Source organism: Canis lupus, chromosome 9 (genome assembly GCF_003254725.2).
Source record: "Canis lupus dingo isolate Sandy chromosome 9, ASM325472v2, whole genome shotgun sequence".
NCBI lineage: Eukaryota > Metazoa > Chordata > Mammalia > Carnivora > Canidae > Canis > Canis lupus.
In genome coordinates this window covers 13275532-13291927 of record NC_064251.1, presented here as the reverse complement: position 1 = coordinate 13291927, position 16396 = coordinate 13275532, and the positions used below count along the sequence as shown (strand labels likewise).

General features: G+C 38.6%; 1 protein-coding gene across 5 annotated transcripts in view; it reads left to right on the top strand.

Annotated features, from left to right (window-relative positions):
* Nucleotides 1-16396, top strand: part of HELZ (helicase with zinc finger) — a 166032-nt gene that overhangs the window by 38549 nt on the left and 111087 nt on the right. For all 5 annotated transcript variants that reach the window (XM_025436755.3, XM_025436751.3, XM_025436752.3 and 2 more), the window contains 3 exons: nt 4399-4523; nt 7843-7899; nt 15050-15101. In XM_025436755.3, coding sequence (XP_025292540.1) covers nt 4399-4523; nt 7843-7899; nt 15050-15101 — 234 coding nt within the window. The remainder of the gene's footprint in view (nt 1-4398; nt 4524-7842; nt 7900-15049; nt 15102-16396) is intronic.

The following is a 16396-nucleotide window of genomic DNA, read 5'->3' as shown; positions in this document are numbered from 1 at the left end:
TTTAAAAAAAAAAGAGGGAAAGAAAAGCTAAGCCTAATCAAGGTATTTTTCCAAAATTTTCAATCTATGACAAAGGAGGGAAGAATATCCAATGGGGAAAAGTCTCTTCAATAAATGGTGCTGGGAAAACTGGAGAACTGCATGCAAAAGAATGAAACTTGAGGTGCCTGGGTGACTCAGTTCGTTAAATATCTGCCTTTGGCTCAGGTCATGATCCCAGGGTCCTGGGATGGAGGCCTACATAGGGCTCTCTGCTCAGCCAGGAGTCAACTTCTCCCTCTCCTTGCAGCGCCCCCTACTTGTGTGCTCATGACCGGAGCCAAAACCAAGAGTTATACACCTAATCGACCAAACCACCCAGGCGACCCAGCCTAGCTTTTCAATGAAAGATTTTAGAAATAACCAAGGGCTTGGTGAAAAAAATAACGTAATATAATGATGTGACTGAAAAACTACAGTCATACTCAACATATACTGTGTTTAAGGCTTATTTTTAATCACTTTTCTCGTTGCATGTAATTCTTTACAAGTAAGGGGAATTACATATATTTTTTAAAATTTTTATTTATTTATTCATGAGAGAGAGAGGGAGAGAGAAAGGCAGAGACACTGGCAGAGGGAGAAGCAGGCTCCTCGCAAGGAGCCCGATGCAGGGATATGGTACTTGATCCCGGACCCTGGGATCACACCCTGAGGCGAAGGCAGATGCTTAACTGCTGAGCCACCCAGGCGGCCCAGGGGAATTATTTTTTTATTTTATTTTATTTTTTTTGGCCCAGGGGAATTATATTTTAACTGTTGATTGTTTTTTTTTTTTTTTTTTTGATAGCCTAAGAGAGGCTATTTTGTTGAAACGGTTGAATGAATATTCCTTTAATATTACTTAGTCTCTAGCCTAAAACATTTCAAATAAGACATATTACAAAGACTAGAGAATGAGAGCAGCCTGGGTGGCTCAGTGTTTTAGTGCTCCCTTCAGCCCAGGGCATGATCCTGGAGACCCAGGATTGAGTCCTATGTCAGGCTACCTACATGGAGCCTGCTTCTCCCTCCGCCTGTGTCTCTGCCTTTCTCCCTCTCTGTGTCTCTCATGAATAAATAAATAAAATCTTAAAAAAAAAAAAAAAAAGACTAGAGAATGAGAAGGGACAGAGAGACCTGAATATAGCAGCAGAGGTAAGGTATTGGGTCTCCTCCTTACTAACTCCTAGTAGACAGGAAGGAGCAGTTCAGTTTGGGAATAGTTGTGTGCTCACAGTAAAATCTCACAGATAGTTGGTGGGAAGAGAATTTTTCTGCAAGGCATTGTAACATTTTTACAGTTGCTCAAACATTAGATTATATTGTCCTCTCTTTTGGCAAGTTCAATTATTATAGCTAAGGCAATTTTAATAATACACAAGGCTGTACTGTATTTTCTTTCAAGCTTTTTCAAGATACTACAGATAATAAGGGACCAGGCTGGCAATACCACAATTTAATTTTGTTATATGACAAAATAGCAGGAGAGCTTTTTATCTATAATTGTTCACTATTTTTTTGTGATAGTTCTTCATATGGGATCCTACAAGACAAACTGAATTGTATTTTAGGGCAACAGTTGGCAAAAAGTATTATCAGTATTGATTCTTGTCTAAAGAAGGGAGAGAAGTGGGGATCCCTGGGTGGTGCAGCGGTTTGGCACCTGCCTTTGGCCCAGGGCGCGATCCTGGAGACTCGGGATCAAATCCAACATCGGGCTCCCGGTGCATGGAGCCTGCTTCTCCCTCTGCCTATGTCTCTGCCTCTCTCTCTCTCTGTGACTATCATAAATAAATAAAAATTAAAAAAAAAAAAAGACTCTTTAAAAAAAAAAAAAAAAGGGAGAGAGGGATGCCTGCGTGGCTCAGTGGTTGAGTGCTGCCTTTGGCTCAGGGCGTGATCCTGGAGTCCTGGGATCGAGTCCTGCATCGGGCTTCCTACAGAGAGCCTGCTTCTCCCTCTGCCTATGTCTCTGCCCCTCTCTCTATGTTTTTCATGAATGAATAAATAAAATCTTAAAAAAAAAGATTAAAAAAAATAAAGAGAGGGAAAAAAGGAAACAGAATTTTGACAAATATTGAGGCCTTCAAACATAAATGTAATGCAAGGACTTTTGCAAAATAAAATTCGTCAATTTTGTACAAAACCAAAGATCTGTGAAAGGTGTTTGTGTAAACTATCATGTGATTTAATACTCTTTAAACATGACATAATCACTTGAGGTTGAAATATTCTTAGATTTTTTTTGTTTCCCTGAAACATTCTTTAACACTTGACAACCAATTTCTTAGTATTTCAATTACTGAAAAGGAATTAGGATATTTCCTTAGCAATTCTCAATACTGCTGTATAGTTTTTAGAAGGAAAAGGTAACATCTAGGGAACTCTTAGGAGGAGACTCTGCTAGATACTTTACATTAATTAACACAGTTGATCTTTACTACAACCCTATTAGGTAGTTTCTGTTACCTCCATTTTACAGGGGAGGAAGTAGACTTTGTGAATAAAGTAGTTCAGCTTTAAGTAGGACGATCGTTTCTTTTTCAAAGCATTTTATTATTTGATCCTTACAACAAATTTATATGTTTCTGTTTTACGGATGACCACACTGAGGGCCAGAGAGATAAAGTGACTTGCCAAAGGTCATATTTGAATAGTTTTAGGGATAGTAAAAACTGAGGGAGATGTGGGCTTACTGGGGAATTTTGTAAGATGTTCAAGACATTCTTTTTTTTTTTTTAAGATTTTATTTTATTTATTCATGAGAGATACGGAGCGAGCAAGAGAGGCAGAGGGAGAAGCAGGCTCTACGCAGGGACCCCGACGTGGGACTCAATCCCGGGTCTCTAGGATCAGGCCCTGGGCTGCAGGCAGCGCTAAACCGCTGTGCCACCAGGGCTGCCCCTGTTCAAGACATTCTTTTTTTTTTTTTTTTTTTTGTTCAAGGCATTCTTAATGATAATTTTTTGGAGTTAATCACTTACTGGAATTGTCCAGGGATAGTCAAGTAGATCTGTAAATGTGGATGGAGTGAGACAACAAGTTGGCACAAGCTAAATAAAAACCTTTTTAAATACAGAGACTGCAACTTTCAATTTAGTAATCTGCTTCAATAAAGGATATATACATAAAGATAATTATTGCATTGTTAGTTTCAATAGTTAAAAATTGGGATTGTTCTGGAACCAGGGAGTAGTTAAATAAGTTGATGTATCTACTTGATGGAACGCCATATGGGCAATAATATGATAAACAAACACTCAGGGAACCATGGAAGATGTTGAATGGGCTGAGGGAAAATAAAGCAGAATACAAACTATTATATTTTATCAGTTACAATCATGTAAAAATTATGTAAATATTGTAAGAGAACATTAATAAGTGAAGACAGTCTGTTTAGTTGAGTGATGAACTTATGGGGAATTTTAAATGTAGAATTTTATTAGTGTTCTTGTAATGTTATTTGTGTAAAGGAAAAATTGAACATAACGAAAGGATATGTTCAGTACAACCAAAATAAATATGAATAGACCCAGTGGACTTTAAATATGCAGTATATATACTGATAGTTAAACGTTTCCTTCGAAATAATTAGGAACAAATGCAATTTCCAAAATATTTTCTTTTAGCAAATTATTTTCTTGCAAAGGAAGCTGAAGTGTGTACAAACTAAAAATAGAATCTTGGACTTAGCAGTGAAGAGAAAGATACAGATTGTTTTACTAGTTGAGCCATTAGCAGTTGCTGGGAGAAATCATCTCAAATGACATGGCATAAAAATGAGTATATTTTGTATTGTTAGAAATATGTGCTCTTGTGATTGTATTAAATCTGTAAACACTTGCAAACAATTAGATTAGCATTCTCTGTGGCCATGTGACAATTAGGTTCTTAGTTAATCTTGCTGGTTTTTATAAAAGCTAATTCTTAACTGCCTAGGAATACCACATGCTGAGATCTGCAGTTTTATTCTTATGTATTTTAATGGCACTAGGTCTCTTGTGTCACTGTTAAAAATGTGGAAGCTTTATTCAGAGAATATTTTTGTCGTTTAATAGCCCTCATTTACCTAGGACTCATAAGCTGAATGGTATTTTTCACCAGAGAGAGAGCTTTAAGCTGAACTCTTCTTCCTGTGACTTTGATGTATGTGATCCTACCCGGCTTTAGGCTGTAGTGGGTTAGATATGTGGATTGCCCCAAGTTTTCTCTTGTCTTTATGTATTTCTTAGAATTGAAACATCACTGCTTTTCACTAGTACCTGAAGTTGTTTTAGTGTTTAAGAAGTCATCCTTGTGCTAGTGTGCTAATGTTATAATCAAGAAAAATGTGCATTGAATGTTATGTGATTAATGCTGGCTATTCTTTCCTCACAGTGCTGGGAGAAGGCCTGGCCAAGGGAGATGGGGCCTTTCAGGCAGTGCTTTGCTGCATGCAGCTGAAAGGAAAACTCCAACCTGTGTCCAACATTCTTGCCAAGTCACTGACAGGAGAGTCCCTGGTACGTTGATGAGCTCTAATTCTAAATGTCTGAAAATGGATTCATTCATTGAACTCCTTAAACATGTTGTGAGGGAAAAGTAATTAAGTGTGCGTTTTTCTTCTTACTTCCTATTAGAAATCAAAGTTCACGAGGATCTTTAGATACTCATTTTTCTTCAATAAACTGATGTTTAATCATGGGATTCTTACGGTTTGTGATAATATATATAAGAATAGCAGGTACTTTTTAATATTTTGAAAGTATAGGATAAGTAAATGATTTTCTTTAAAGATATAATTTAATGGAACCTAGGAATATTTTTGGGTTTTATTTATTTATTTTATTTTTTTAAGCAAGCTCTAGGCCCAGTGTGGGGCTTGAACTCACAATCCTGAGATCAAGAGTTATGTGCTCTACTACCTGAGCCAGCCAGGTGCACCCCTTATTTTGGGGGTTTGTTTATCTATTTATTGTTTTTTATTTATTTGAGAGAGAGGGAGCGAGCAAGCATGTGAGAGGGAGAAAGAGAGAGAGGGAGCACGCAGGAAGGGAGCAGGAGGGAAGAGCAGAGGGAGAAGGAGCCCGATGTGGGGCTCAATCCCAGAACCCTGGGATCATTACCTGAGCCAAAGGTGGACACTTAACCCACTGAGCCACCCAGGCACCCCTAGTTTTGGATTTTTTAAAAAAAAGATTTTATTTATTTATTTATTTATTATTATTAAAAAAAATTTTTTTTTTAAATTTATTTATGATAGTCACAGAGAGAGAGAGAGAGAGAGAGAGGCAGAGGGAGAAGCAGGCTCCATGCACCGGGAGCCCGATGTGGGATTCGATCCCAGGTCTCCAGGATCGCGCCCTGGGCCAAAGGCAGGCGCCAAACCGCTGCGCCACCCAGGGATCCCAGATTTTATTTATTTATTCATGAGAGACACACAGAGAGAAAGAGAGGCAGAGGGAGAAGCGGGCCCCCATGCAGGGAGCTCGACGTGGGACTTGATCCCGGGTCCCCAGGATCACGCCCTGGGCTGAAGGTGGCGCTAAACTGCTGAGCCAGCCGGGCTGCCCTCTAGTTTTGGATTTTAAAATGCTCTTGTGGACGTATGATTTTATAGAGTTCTTAAGTTGGATTTATTTTGTAAAATGTTTAAAGTTATGTAAACTAATAATTACTTTTGTTTTTGAAGATGTTATATGTTTGAATTAACACTCCACTCTGACCACTCTGACAGAATGACCTAGTTCTAAATGAATTTTTTTTTTAAAGATTTTATTTATTCATAGAGACAGAGAGAGAGAGAGAGAGAGAGGCAGAGACACAGGCAGAGGGAGAAGCAGGCTCCATGCAGGGAGCCCGATGTGGGACTTGATCATGGGTCCCCAGGATCACACCGCAGGCTGCAGGCGGCGCCAAACTGCTGCGCCACTGGGGCTGCCCTGGGATACGTTTTTTTATGTAGCATTTAATTTTCTAGAGTTTTTGTTTTTTTTTAGGTTGAGTTAATTGAGGGACTACATTTTGGACCTTTTAGAGTTGGCAGTCTATAAAAATGAAAAGAAAAAGATGTTAAAACTTTTTTTCACCAGTTGGTTACTGTTACAAAATTTGTGGCTATTTCTGAGGAATCAATGGAAAACAGTGAAAGGCAGAAACTATCTATATACTTGCTACACAGCATGAATTCCCTGTACCTCACTAAGTCTTCTGAATCAATGTAAACTGTGAAAATCTGGAGCAAAGTTATCTTTTCACTGAAAATAAATATATTTGGTTGGGGAAAAAAAGAAATTAGGAAAATACTTAAGAAAAAAAAGAAAGTACTTGATATATTGCTGAGGATAATGTAATGACCCACCTCAGGGGATAATTTAGTTATTTTCTGAGGGATTACTGTACAGTGAATTATTTAATTGGTTTAACATTATGGTTTTTTAAAAAAGATTTATTATTTTAAAGATAGAGAAAGCAGGGGGGTCAGAGGGAGAGAAAAGAGAGACTCTTTTTTTTTTTTTTTAAATATTTTATTTATTCATTCATGAGAAACACACAGAGAGAGGCAGAGACATAAGCAGAGGGAGAAGCAGGCTCCATGCAGGGAGCCCCATGTGGGACTCGATCCCAGGACTCCAGGATCACGCCCTGAGCTGAAGGCAGATGCTCAACCACTGAGCCACTCAGGCGTCCCAGAGAGACTCTTAAGTAGACTCCTCTCTGTGCACAGAGTCCCACACCATGCTTGATCTCATGATCCTGAGATCATCATCTGAGCTGAAACTGAGTCGGCACTTAACTGATTGTGCCACCAGGTGCCCCGGTTTAACATTGATCTTTTTTTTTTTTTTTAAACATTGATCTTTGATTTCACTAAATTTACAAGTGAATATAAAGCCAAACTGTATTACTAATACAGCAAAATTGCATAACTATTTATTTCTAAATAGATGATAAAGAGTATGTCTCATTATTTATTATTATTATTAATTATTAAGATAATTCTATCCTTAAGGAAGTTTTCTGTATAAATTAAGTATATTACACAGTTTCACTTGTTGGGTTTTTGAATTTAAAACTAGGAAGAAGGGATCCCTGGGTGGCGCAGCGGTTTGGCGCCTGCCTTTGGCCCAGGGCGCGATCCTGGAGACCCGGGATCGAATCCCACGTCGGGCTTCCGGTGCATGGAGCCTGCTTCTCCCTCTGCCTATGTCTCTGCCTCTCTCTCTCTCTCACTGTGTGCCTATCATAAATAAATAAAAAATTTAAAAAAAAAAATTTAAAACTAGGAAGAAGTATTTGCTTTTAAATCTCAAGTGAAATTTGAATTTTAAAAGCGTGAATATTTTGCCTGTTTTCCTTCAGCTGTCTTTATTAATGAGCTGTCTTTAAAGTGCAATGGTCAAAAAAAAATAAAGTGCAATGGTTATTTTTTGTGAATCTGAGTCATGGGTAACTGATTGAATTCACCATTTTGTAAATATAAGTCCATTAGTTTTAGGGGAGAGAAAAGCTCAAAAACGTTCAGGTTTATTTTTCTCTTTGCATATCCTATCTTGCTTTTCAGTGAGATCTATTGTGAATATTTTATTGAATTGATTTTAAACTCTTAAACAAGGTGAATAAAGTGCTTTAGGTTACACTGTATATTTTGTCCTGTTTACTTTTTTAACTTTGCTTTTAGATAGTTAGCTTTATCATCACCAGGAATGGTAGTGGGATGGGAGATGAGGATAACATTGTCTTTTTACAGATAAACCTTAGAAATAGTGGAGCAATTAAGTTACGCCCCCATAACAAAGAACTGATATACTGAGTTTTACTTTTTTCATCTACTCTTTTCAGAATGGGATGGTAACAAAAGATTTGACAAGACTAAAAACACTTCTCACAGAAACAGAGGTAAGACTATTTCAGTGGATCTCTTTGGAAAGACTTTAACTCAATCTGGCCAGTAAGTGTTCTGTGTTAAAATGGGAAAATCTTTGGGCATTAGCCAAGAAAGCAAGGCTGGTTAGGTGGGATAATGGAATCTCCTGGCCTTTTTCTGTAACCCATCTTGGTCCCATCCCAGGAACCTTGCTTCTTCTCAGGTCTTCTGTTCCTAATTCTTGTTAGCAGTCTCTGGCCAACAAGTGGAAAGATGATTGGGGAATTTTAGTGTTTAACTACATCTGGCTGTTAGAAAATACTGTCATTAAAAATGAGATACCCCTGAAACCTTTTTTTTAAAGCAATTAAAGAGATCTGTGATTTAAAGACTGTTTTTAGGGAATGGAGTTTAGGAGATGGAAATAATATTTATCAGGGTAAATGGTGGACAAAAGTGTGCTCTGGTGAAGCACTTGAAGGACACGTACAAGGCCAGGGGGACAGCAGTGTCATGGAATAGGATTATAGCTTTCTAAGTTCAAAATTTCTATTCCTCATATAGGCATATAAAAGTATATTTGGATGTCTCATTTTAAAGACAGCTCTTTATGTCAGTTTTTATCATAAATGGGAGCCATGTAGAGTGATTAGTTGGTCTTTCTTTCTTTCTTTCTTTCTTTCTTTCTTTCTTTCTTTCTTTCTTTCTTTCTTTCTTTTTCTTTCTTTCTTTCGAGTGCAGGAGGTGGGTAGGAGGAGGGCCAGAGAGAGGGAGAGAGAGAATTCTTTTTTTCAGATTTATTTATTTATTTGAGGGGGGTGGCCCATATGCTTGCAAGTGAAGGGAAGGGCAGAGGATATTCAGGTAGACTCCCTGCTGACTGCATAACTCATCTCACAGCCCTGAGATCATGACCTGAGCCGAAACCAAGAGTTAGACACTTAACCCACTGTGCTACCCAGGCAGCTCTCATTGACTTATTTGTTTAAAAAAAACTGGCACATACTGTGTGCTAGGTCGTATGCTTCCTGCTGGGAATATAGCACTGACCAAGACACTTGCTGTCTGGGAAGTTAAAGTCTTGGGGAAAAGATAGACCATAAACAAATAAATTAATTAGGCAACTATAGGTATAATTTACATTGAGGAAAGTGATATGGGGGGGAAAATAAGCTTTCTGTGATGGAAAAATAACTGGATTGAGTGGTCAGAGGCTGAGACAGTTAAGCAAAGAACTAAGGGTTAAGAAGGTGGTAAGTCCCATGGCAAGTGAAATGGAGGGTGCTCCAGCCTGGTGGAGAGCATGAGCTGAAGCCCAGACGTAAAACATGACCTCCTGTAAATTATTTTCCATTTCAGGTCTAATAACATGCCACATATACCAACAAACATTAAGCAAAGAAGACTGTCATCAGGAATTACATGAGCTGAATAAAGATACTATTTGTTTTGCTACAACTACATAGGCTTTTAAAAAATGTTATTTTCTTTGTCTTACTCTGAATTAACTCCTATCAGTAAGCTCTAATTAGCTTTAGAGCCATTTCCTTTCTTGTATATATGTAGTCTTTTTAATTTCTAAGGATTAAAGGAAGACAATTATAAATGTTTTATTTTATTTTTATTTTTTTAAAGATTTTATTCATAAGAGACAGAGAGAGAGAGAGAGAGAGGCAGAGACACTTTTTAGAGGGAGAATCAGGCTCCACGCAGGGTGCCTGGCTTGGGACTCAAACCCGGGTCTCCAGGATCATACCCTGGGCTGAAGGCAGGCACTAAACCGCTGAGCCACCCAGGAATCCCCCAGTTTTAAATGTTTTAGACTTTTAACATGGGATGTAAAATAGATGACCTTTCATTTTATTAAGATTTTTAGCTTTCTTTTTTATTGCCTTAGTGGAATTATTACTTTACATCTGATAATTGCAGAGATATAGATATTATGTTTATATACATATATGTGAATTTTAATTTTTAATACTTATAATGCTGTCACATGTAAGACCGCAGGTATCACTCGACTCCTATTTTGTGAGTGTACTTTTGGAAGAAGTGACTTAAGTTTTGTTTATAATTAACTTTTCTCTGTAACCAAAGTAGTATTCTTTTTGGCTAGTGAACTGATATTATTTATAAAAAAAAATACAACTAGAAAAAGCTAACAAACACTGGTACCCATATTTATTATTGTGCATGACATATTAAAAAATAGAAACAGGGCAGCCCAGGTGGCTCAGCGGTTTAGCGCCGCCTTCAGCCCAGGGCATGATCCTGGAGACCCAGGATCAAGTCCCATGTCTGGCTCTCTGCATGGAGCCTGCTCCCTCTGCCTGTGTCTCTGCCTCTCTCTCTCTCTCTCTCTCTCTCTCTCTCTCTCATGAATAAATAAAATCTTAAAAAAATAAATAAAAAACAGAAACAATTTGTTATTTAAAGATTGCACTGAGCAGGTATTTAAGTGCTAGTGGATAAGGATAAAGGCATGGAACTCAAGGCTGACTAATGGAAACAAAACAATGTATATTCCAGTAAGACTTAAAATATCAAATCCATACGTTTGTAAATTTATAGAAATTCTAGCAATTAGAAATTTGGCTGTTTTCCCTCAAGGTGTCAGTATAAACTAAAGATCCATCATAAGCTCATTGATCTTGCCCTTCTCTCTTGGATTCTGACCATATAAAAAAGCGTTTAAGAAAACAAAACACAATATCTTAGAACCTAAAAGTCATAGTGGCCAAACACCGAGCCCAGGCCTAGGTTCTCATTTTTACCAGCTCTTCTGGTATGGATGTGTTGTTCTCCAGACCCTGACAGCCTGAGAGCTGCAGTGTCAGCACAGGCGTGCCTGCTCATTTGTACATCATTGTAGATGCTGATTCTTGAAACACACCATGTATTTTTTCCTTCTAAAAATTATGTGCTTTCAGCTTTACTATAGGACGGAAACATTTTCTTCCCATTTTTTACTTGCATATCTTTGATAAATTTTTTAAAGACTTATTTTTTTTTAAAGATTTTATTTATTTATTTGAGAGAGAGAGAGCTAGAAAGAGAGCACAGGCACACACAGAGTGAGCCAGGAGGGAGAAGCAGACTCCCAGCTAACCCTGAGATCATGACCTGAGCTGAAGGCAGATGCTTAACCTACTGGGTCACCCAGGTGCCTTTAGTCTTTTTTTTAAAAAGTTTAAGTAATATGTATATATATTACACACACACACCCCTATTTATTTATTTATTTATTTATGATCTTATTTATTCATGACACACACACACACACACAGGCAGAGACACAGGCAGAGGGAGAAGTAGGCTCCATGCCGGGAGTCTGATGTGGGACTCGATCCTGGGACTCTAGGATCATGCCCTGGGCTGAAGGTGGCTCTAAACCGGCGCTAAACCACTGAGCCACCTGGGGCTGCCCGTATTTAAGTAATCTTTCTACACAATGCAGGGCTCAAACTCGTGACCCCACCATCAAGAGCCACATGTTCCTCATACCGTCTGAGGCAGCCAGGCATCCCTATTTTGATAAATTTTTTAGAGGAGATACTTTAAAATTCATACTTGAAGTGAGCTTTTAGCTTTTATATTTGTAAATTTGATGAAGATGAAATATTTTTTTAAAAATTTATTTATTAGCAAGAGAACATGGGTGAAGGTGGGCAGGAGCTAAAGGAGAGGGAGAGAAAAACTGAGTGCTGGTGTTGAATGTGGAGCCTGATATGGGGGATCAGTCTCATAACCCCAAGCAGAAAACAAGAGTTGGATGCTTAACTGACTGTGCCACCCAGGTGTCCCTGAAATCATATTTATTTATTTATTTATTTATTTATTTATTTATTTATTTATTTTTAAAAGATTTTATTTATTTATTCATGAGAGACACAGAGAGAGAGGCAGAGGGAGAAGCAGGCTTCACATAGGGAGCCGGACATGGGACTTGATCCCAGGTCTCCAGGATCACATCCTGGGCTAAAGGCAGCGCTAAACCGCTGAGCCACCCGGGCTGCCATGAAATCATATTTTAAAGGCTAGTGTGGGACTATGGCACTTAGACCTTGCTTTAGAAATTTTTTTTTTAAAGATTTTATGTATTTATTCATTCATAAGAGACACACAGAAAGAGAGGCAGAGACACAGGCAGAGGGAGAAGCAGGCTCCATGCAGGGAGCCAGACGTGGGACTCGATCCTGGGGCTCCAGTATCATACCCTGGGCTAAAGGCAGCGCTAAACCGCTGAGCCACCTGGGCTGCCCCTTGCTTTAGAATTTATTTATTTATTTATTTATTTATTTTTAAAAAAGATTTTATTTATTCATTCATGAGAGACAGAGAGAGAGAGAGAGAGAGGCAGAGACACAGGCAGAGGGAGAAGCAGGCTCCATGCAGGGAGCCTGATGTGGGACTCGATCCCGGGTCTCCAGGATCACACCCTGGCTAGAAGGCAGACACTAAACCACTGAGCCACCCAGGGATCCCCTTGCTTTAGAATTTAAAGAGATTTTTTTTAATGTATCTTTTTTGTGAACATAGAATCCTTGTAATGTGAAGTTACTTTTGATTTAGTTTATGTATTCTTATATTCAGTCCTTGTTTTATAGAAAGAATGGGTTGTCTTTAAAAACTTTTTAGTAAGTAGTTTGAGAATCAGAAGACATTTTCTTATAGAAACAGTATTATAGTGATTTAATTCCTTTTTCTCTTACATTTGTTTTTATTTAAGTTTGATTTGCCAACATATAGTATAACACCCAGTGCTCATCCCATTAAGTACCCTACTCAGTGCCCATCACCCAGTTACTCCATCCCCCCCCCCCCCCACACCTCCCCTTTCACAACTCTTTGTTTCCCAGAGTTAGGAGTCTCTCTCTCTCTTTTGAGTTAGGAGTCTCTCAAGGTTTTTCTCCCTCTCTGATTTTCCCACTCAGTTCCCCTCCTTTCTCTTATAATCTCTTTCACTATTTTTTATATTCCACGTATGAGAGAAACCATATGATGATTGTCCTTCTCTGATTATATCACTCAGCATAATACCCTCCAGTTCCATGCATTTGTCAAAGCAAATGGTGGGTATTTGACCTTTCTGATGGCTGAGTAATATTCCATTGTATATATACACACCACATTTTCTTTTTCTTTTTTTTTTTTTTTAATTTTCATTTATTTATGATAGTCACACAGAGAGAGAGAGAGAGAGAGGCAGAGACACAGGCAAAGGGAGAAGCAGGCTCCATGCACCGGGAGCCCGACGTGGGATTCGATCCCGGGTCTCCAGGATCGCGCCCTGGGCCAAAGGCAGGCGCCAAACCGCTGCGCCACCCAGGGATCCCCACATTTTCTTTATTCATTCATCTGTTGAAGGACATCGTGGTTCCTTCCACAGTTTGGCTATTGTGGACATTGCTGCTATGAACATTATAGTGATTTAATTCCAACCCAGCCTAAAAAGTCCAATTTAATTACCGACATGTAAATTAAAATGATATTAACGTTTCAGTCATACACAATTAGTGTTAGACATTCTATGGTACAAGCCATTCCAAATTTCACCTTGGGATAGTATTTCCTCTGATTCAGCTCAAAATTAACTGAGCTCCTGTGCTGTTCAAGGTTCTCTGGGGGTTTTTTAACGCTGAGATAGCTGTGAAAAACAATCTGTGGGCCAGTCCGAGATGCACATAGCTAATGTACCCATGGGGCAGGCTGCCTGTGGTCAGTAAGTGCTGCAGTGGAAGTACAGGCAGGGAAAGGAGAGATTAACAATCTTTGGGGAGACTAGGAAGGCAGGAGGATGGGGGTGCTAGGTAAAGACCCAGAGGTAACTTGGTATAGGGTAACATTTGGGGGTTGTTTGGTTAAGGGGCAGATGAGGGCCTTACCCAGGATAGTGGCAGTGGGAGTAGAGAGTATGAGACAGATATTAGAGACATTCTAGACCTCTTTGAGCAAGGTTTGGAGAATACTCAGAGTGGGACAGAAGAGGGAGAGTTTGTGGTACGCCTGGGTGGCTCAGTGGTTGAGTGTCTGCCTTTGGCTCAGGGCGTGATCCTAGAGTCCTGTGATTGAGTCCCACATCAGGCTCCCTGCATGGAGCCTGCTTCTCCCTCTGCCTATATCTGCCTCTCTCTCTCTCTCTCTCTGTGTCTCTCATGAATGAATGAATGAATGAATGAATGAATAAATAAATAAATAAATAAATAAAATCTTTAAGAAAAAAAAAGTTCTAGATGGCTTTCAGAATTTTAACCTTACTCTCTTTGGGAACATATATCCATTAACTTGAGATAAGGAGCAATTGAAGGAGGATGAGATTTGGGATAAAGATGATGAATTTAATTTTTGACATATTTGTTTGAAGTGCTTAGATGATCACCTGTCCAACCACGCATCCCATCCTAGATGCATTTAACTGGGCACCCATTAGTGCCTGATCTCTCTGAGGTGTGGGAATACAGAAAGGCAGTAAGTCTGTTGGCAGTGGATCTGTACATGACTGAAAATGATCCAGCACATAAAATGCTATCAGTAGTTAAGAAAAATAAGAAAAAGTGCTATGGCTGGCACTCAGTTGAAATGGGGGGGGGGGGGGGTGTAGAGTTTAGAGCCAAAGGAGCAGATTGGGGATTTATGTCCACCAAAGGAGTCAAAACCAGGAAGTCAGAGTGAGTGGGTCCTCAGCTCCTCATGGGGGAATGGCTTATCCCAGAATGAGGGAGACCTGGCAGGATGTGCTCCAGGCCCCACAGTGATGGCATTGCACTTAATGCAGGAGAAAAAGTACCTTGTTAGCCGGTCATTCTCTAGGTGTTAGGAAGAGGACAGTGAAATGAATAAGTGATGGAGGCACTACTCCATGGGATTCAGGACTAGGGACTTAGAGTTTTTAATTTTATTACCAGGTAATTTTTATATAGGGAATCTCTCCCATTTTCCTTAATAAGGACCACATAAGTATTTCTTTTCTATATATTTTTTCTTTTCTATATTTAAACATAGTTTAACATAACATGAAACACAGATGGATGCAAAAAATACTGTTTACAGTATTAATGTTCATTAAAATTGCTAAGTATTCAAACTCAACCTTTTAAAAAAATGTTGAAAACGTCCAAGTTTAATTCAGCATTCAATTGGTTATTTCTTATTATAAGAACATTTTCATTTGAAAAATTTCAGACAGCAACTAGTAACGTCCTCTCTGGATATCACGTGGAAGACTTGGAAGGGGGTAAGTACCAAATTCTGTGTTACTTCTCGTAACTGTAATTGCAGGCATCCCTTTGTTATTGATTATTGGGAGGATGTTTATTGAGTTACATATAGTACATGTACGTGGATGTATAAAAGAGAATATACAAATTTAATTTTAAAAGTAGGTGTGGATGAAAGCAGTTTTTTCACTGGCTCCCTTTTGTAGAATAATGGAGGTAGGAGGTATCATTCTCTTGCCTCCATATAGCTCTAAATGGAAACCTTATTGTTAGCAATGTCAAATTGCTTTTGTTGAGGGAAGCCTTTTCTCTTTTCCTGTCCTCAGCTAGTCTAATTATTACTTTTTTGGAAGCTTAAGTTGTTCCTGCCATAATTAAAATCCATGACCTCCTTCCTCTTCTCTTGCTAGAGGAAAGGGAAGAAGGACCAACATTCATTGAGTGCTTGCTGGATACTGTGTACTGTGGTATGGGCTTTCACAAAAACATGTATTGGTTTCTCCATCTTTTTGATAGGTGATGAAACTGATATTTATTAAGGTTCAGTAGTTTTCCTAGTCACACAGCAGGAAAGGGATGAAAAATAGCTTTAAACTCAACCTGGCTGAATATCTATTTTTTGGGTAGCACATGACTTGTGAGGAAATAGAGAATGGCTGTGAGGTCCTTGAAAACTTAGTGCTGCTCAGCCTCTGTTGCTCTAGCCTTTTTCTTTCTCAAGCATTATTTTCCTTGGTTTATTTGGAACTTCTACCGAATCGAATCAAAGCTCATTGTATTCAAAAGTAAACAAATGTTATTCTTTAGCTCCTACCTCAGAATTCAACTTTTTTTAAGTTTTATTTCATTTGTATAAAAGGATTACTTGATACAATGACCTGTGCCAGACAAATCCTAAGGAACATGGGTAATAATGTGGAACTTTTCACTGAATATGCAGTATTGAATTTGTTCTACAAAATTTCCTTCCAGGATACGATAATTTTCTCATTCCTGAAATAATTCCTAATAGAGACACATCTTGTACTTAAGAAATGACAAGCATGCCAACATTTGCCCCTTTAGTTCGTTAGGGAAGAGATTGCATTGGAAAATATGTCCACCAGTTGCTAGAAAAGAGTCAGGGGCATCGACCTGGTTTAGCTGCTGGGTATCTACTTCTGTGGTTAATTGAATTTAACTTCTTTGATTGGTAGATTACTTTTTTGGTAGAGGCAAGTATATCATGTCCTTTTTACATCATCTAGGATGATGTGTGTGGAGGGTTTATAGTATTTCTTACACATTAAAATATCAGAATTCTTAGCAAGCC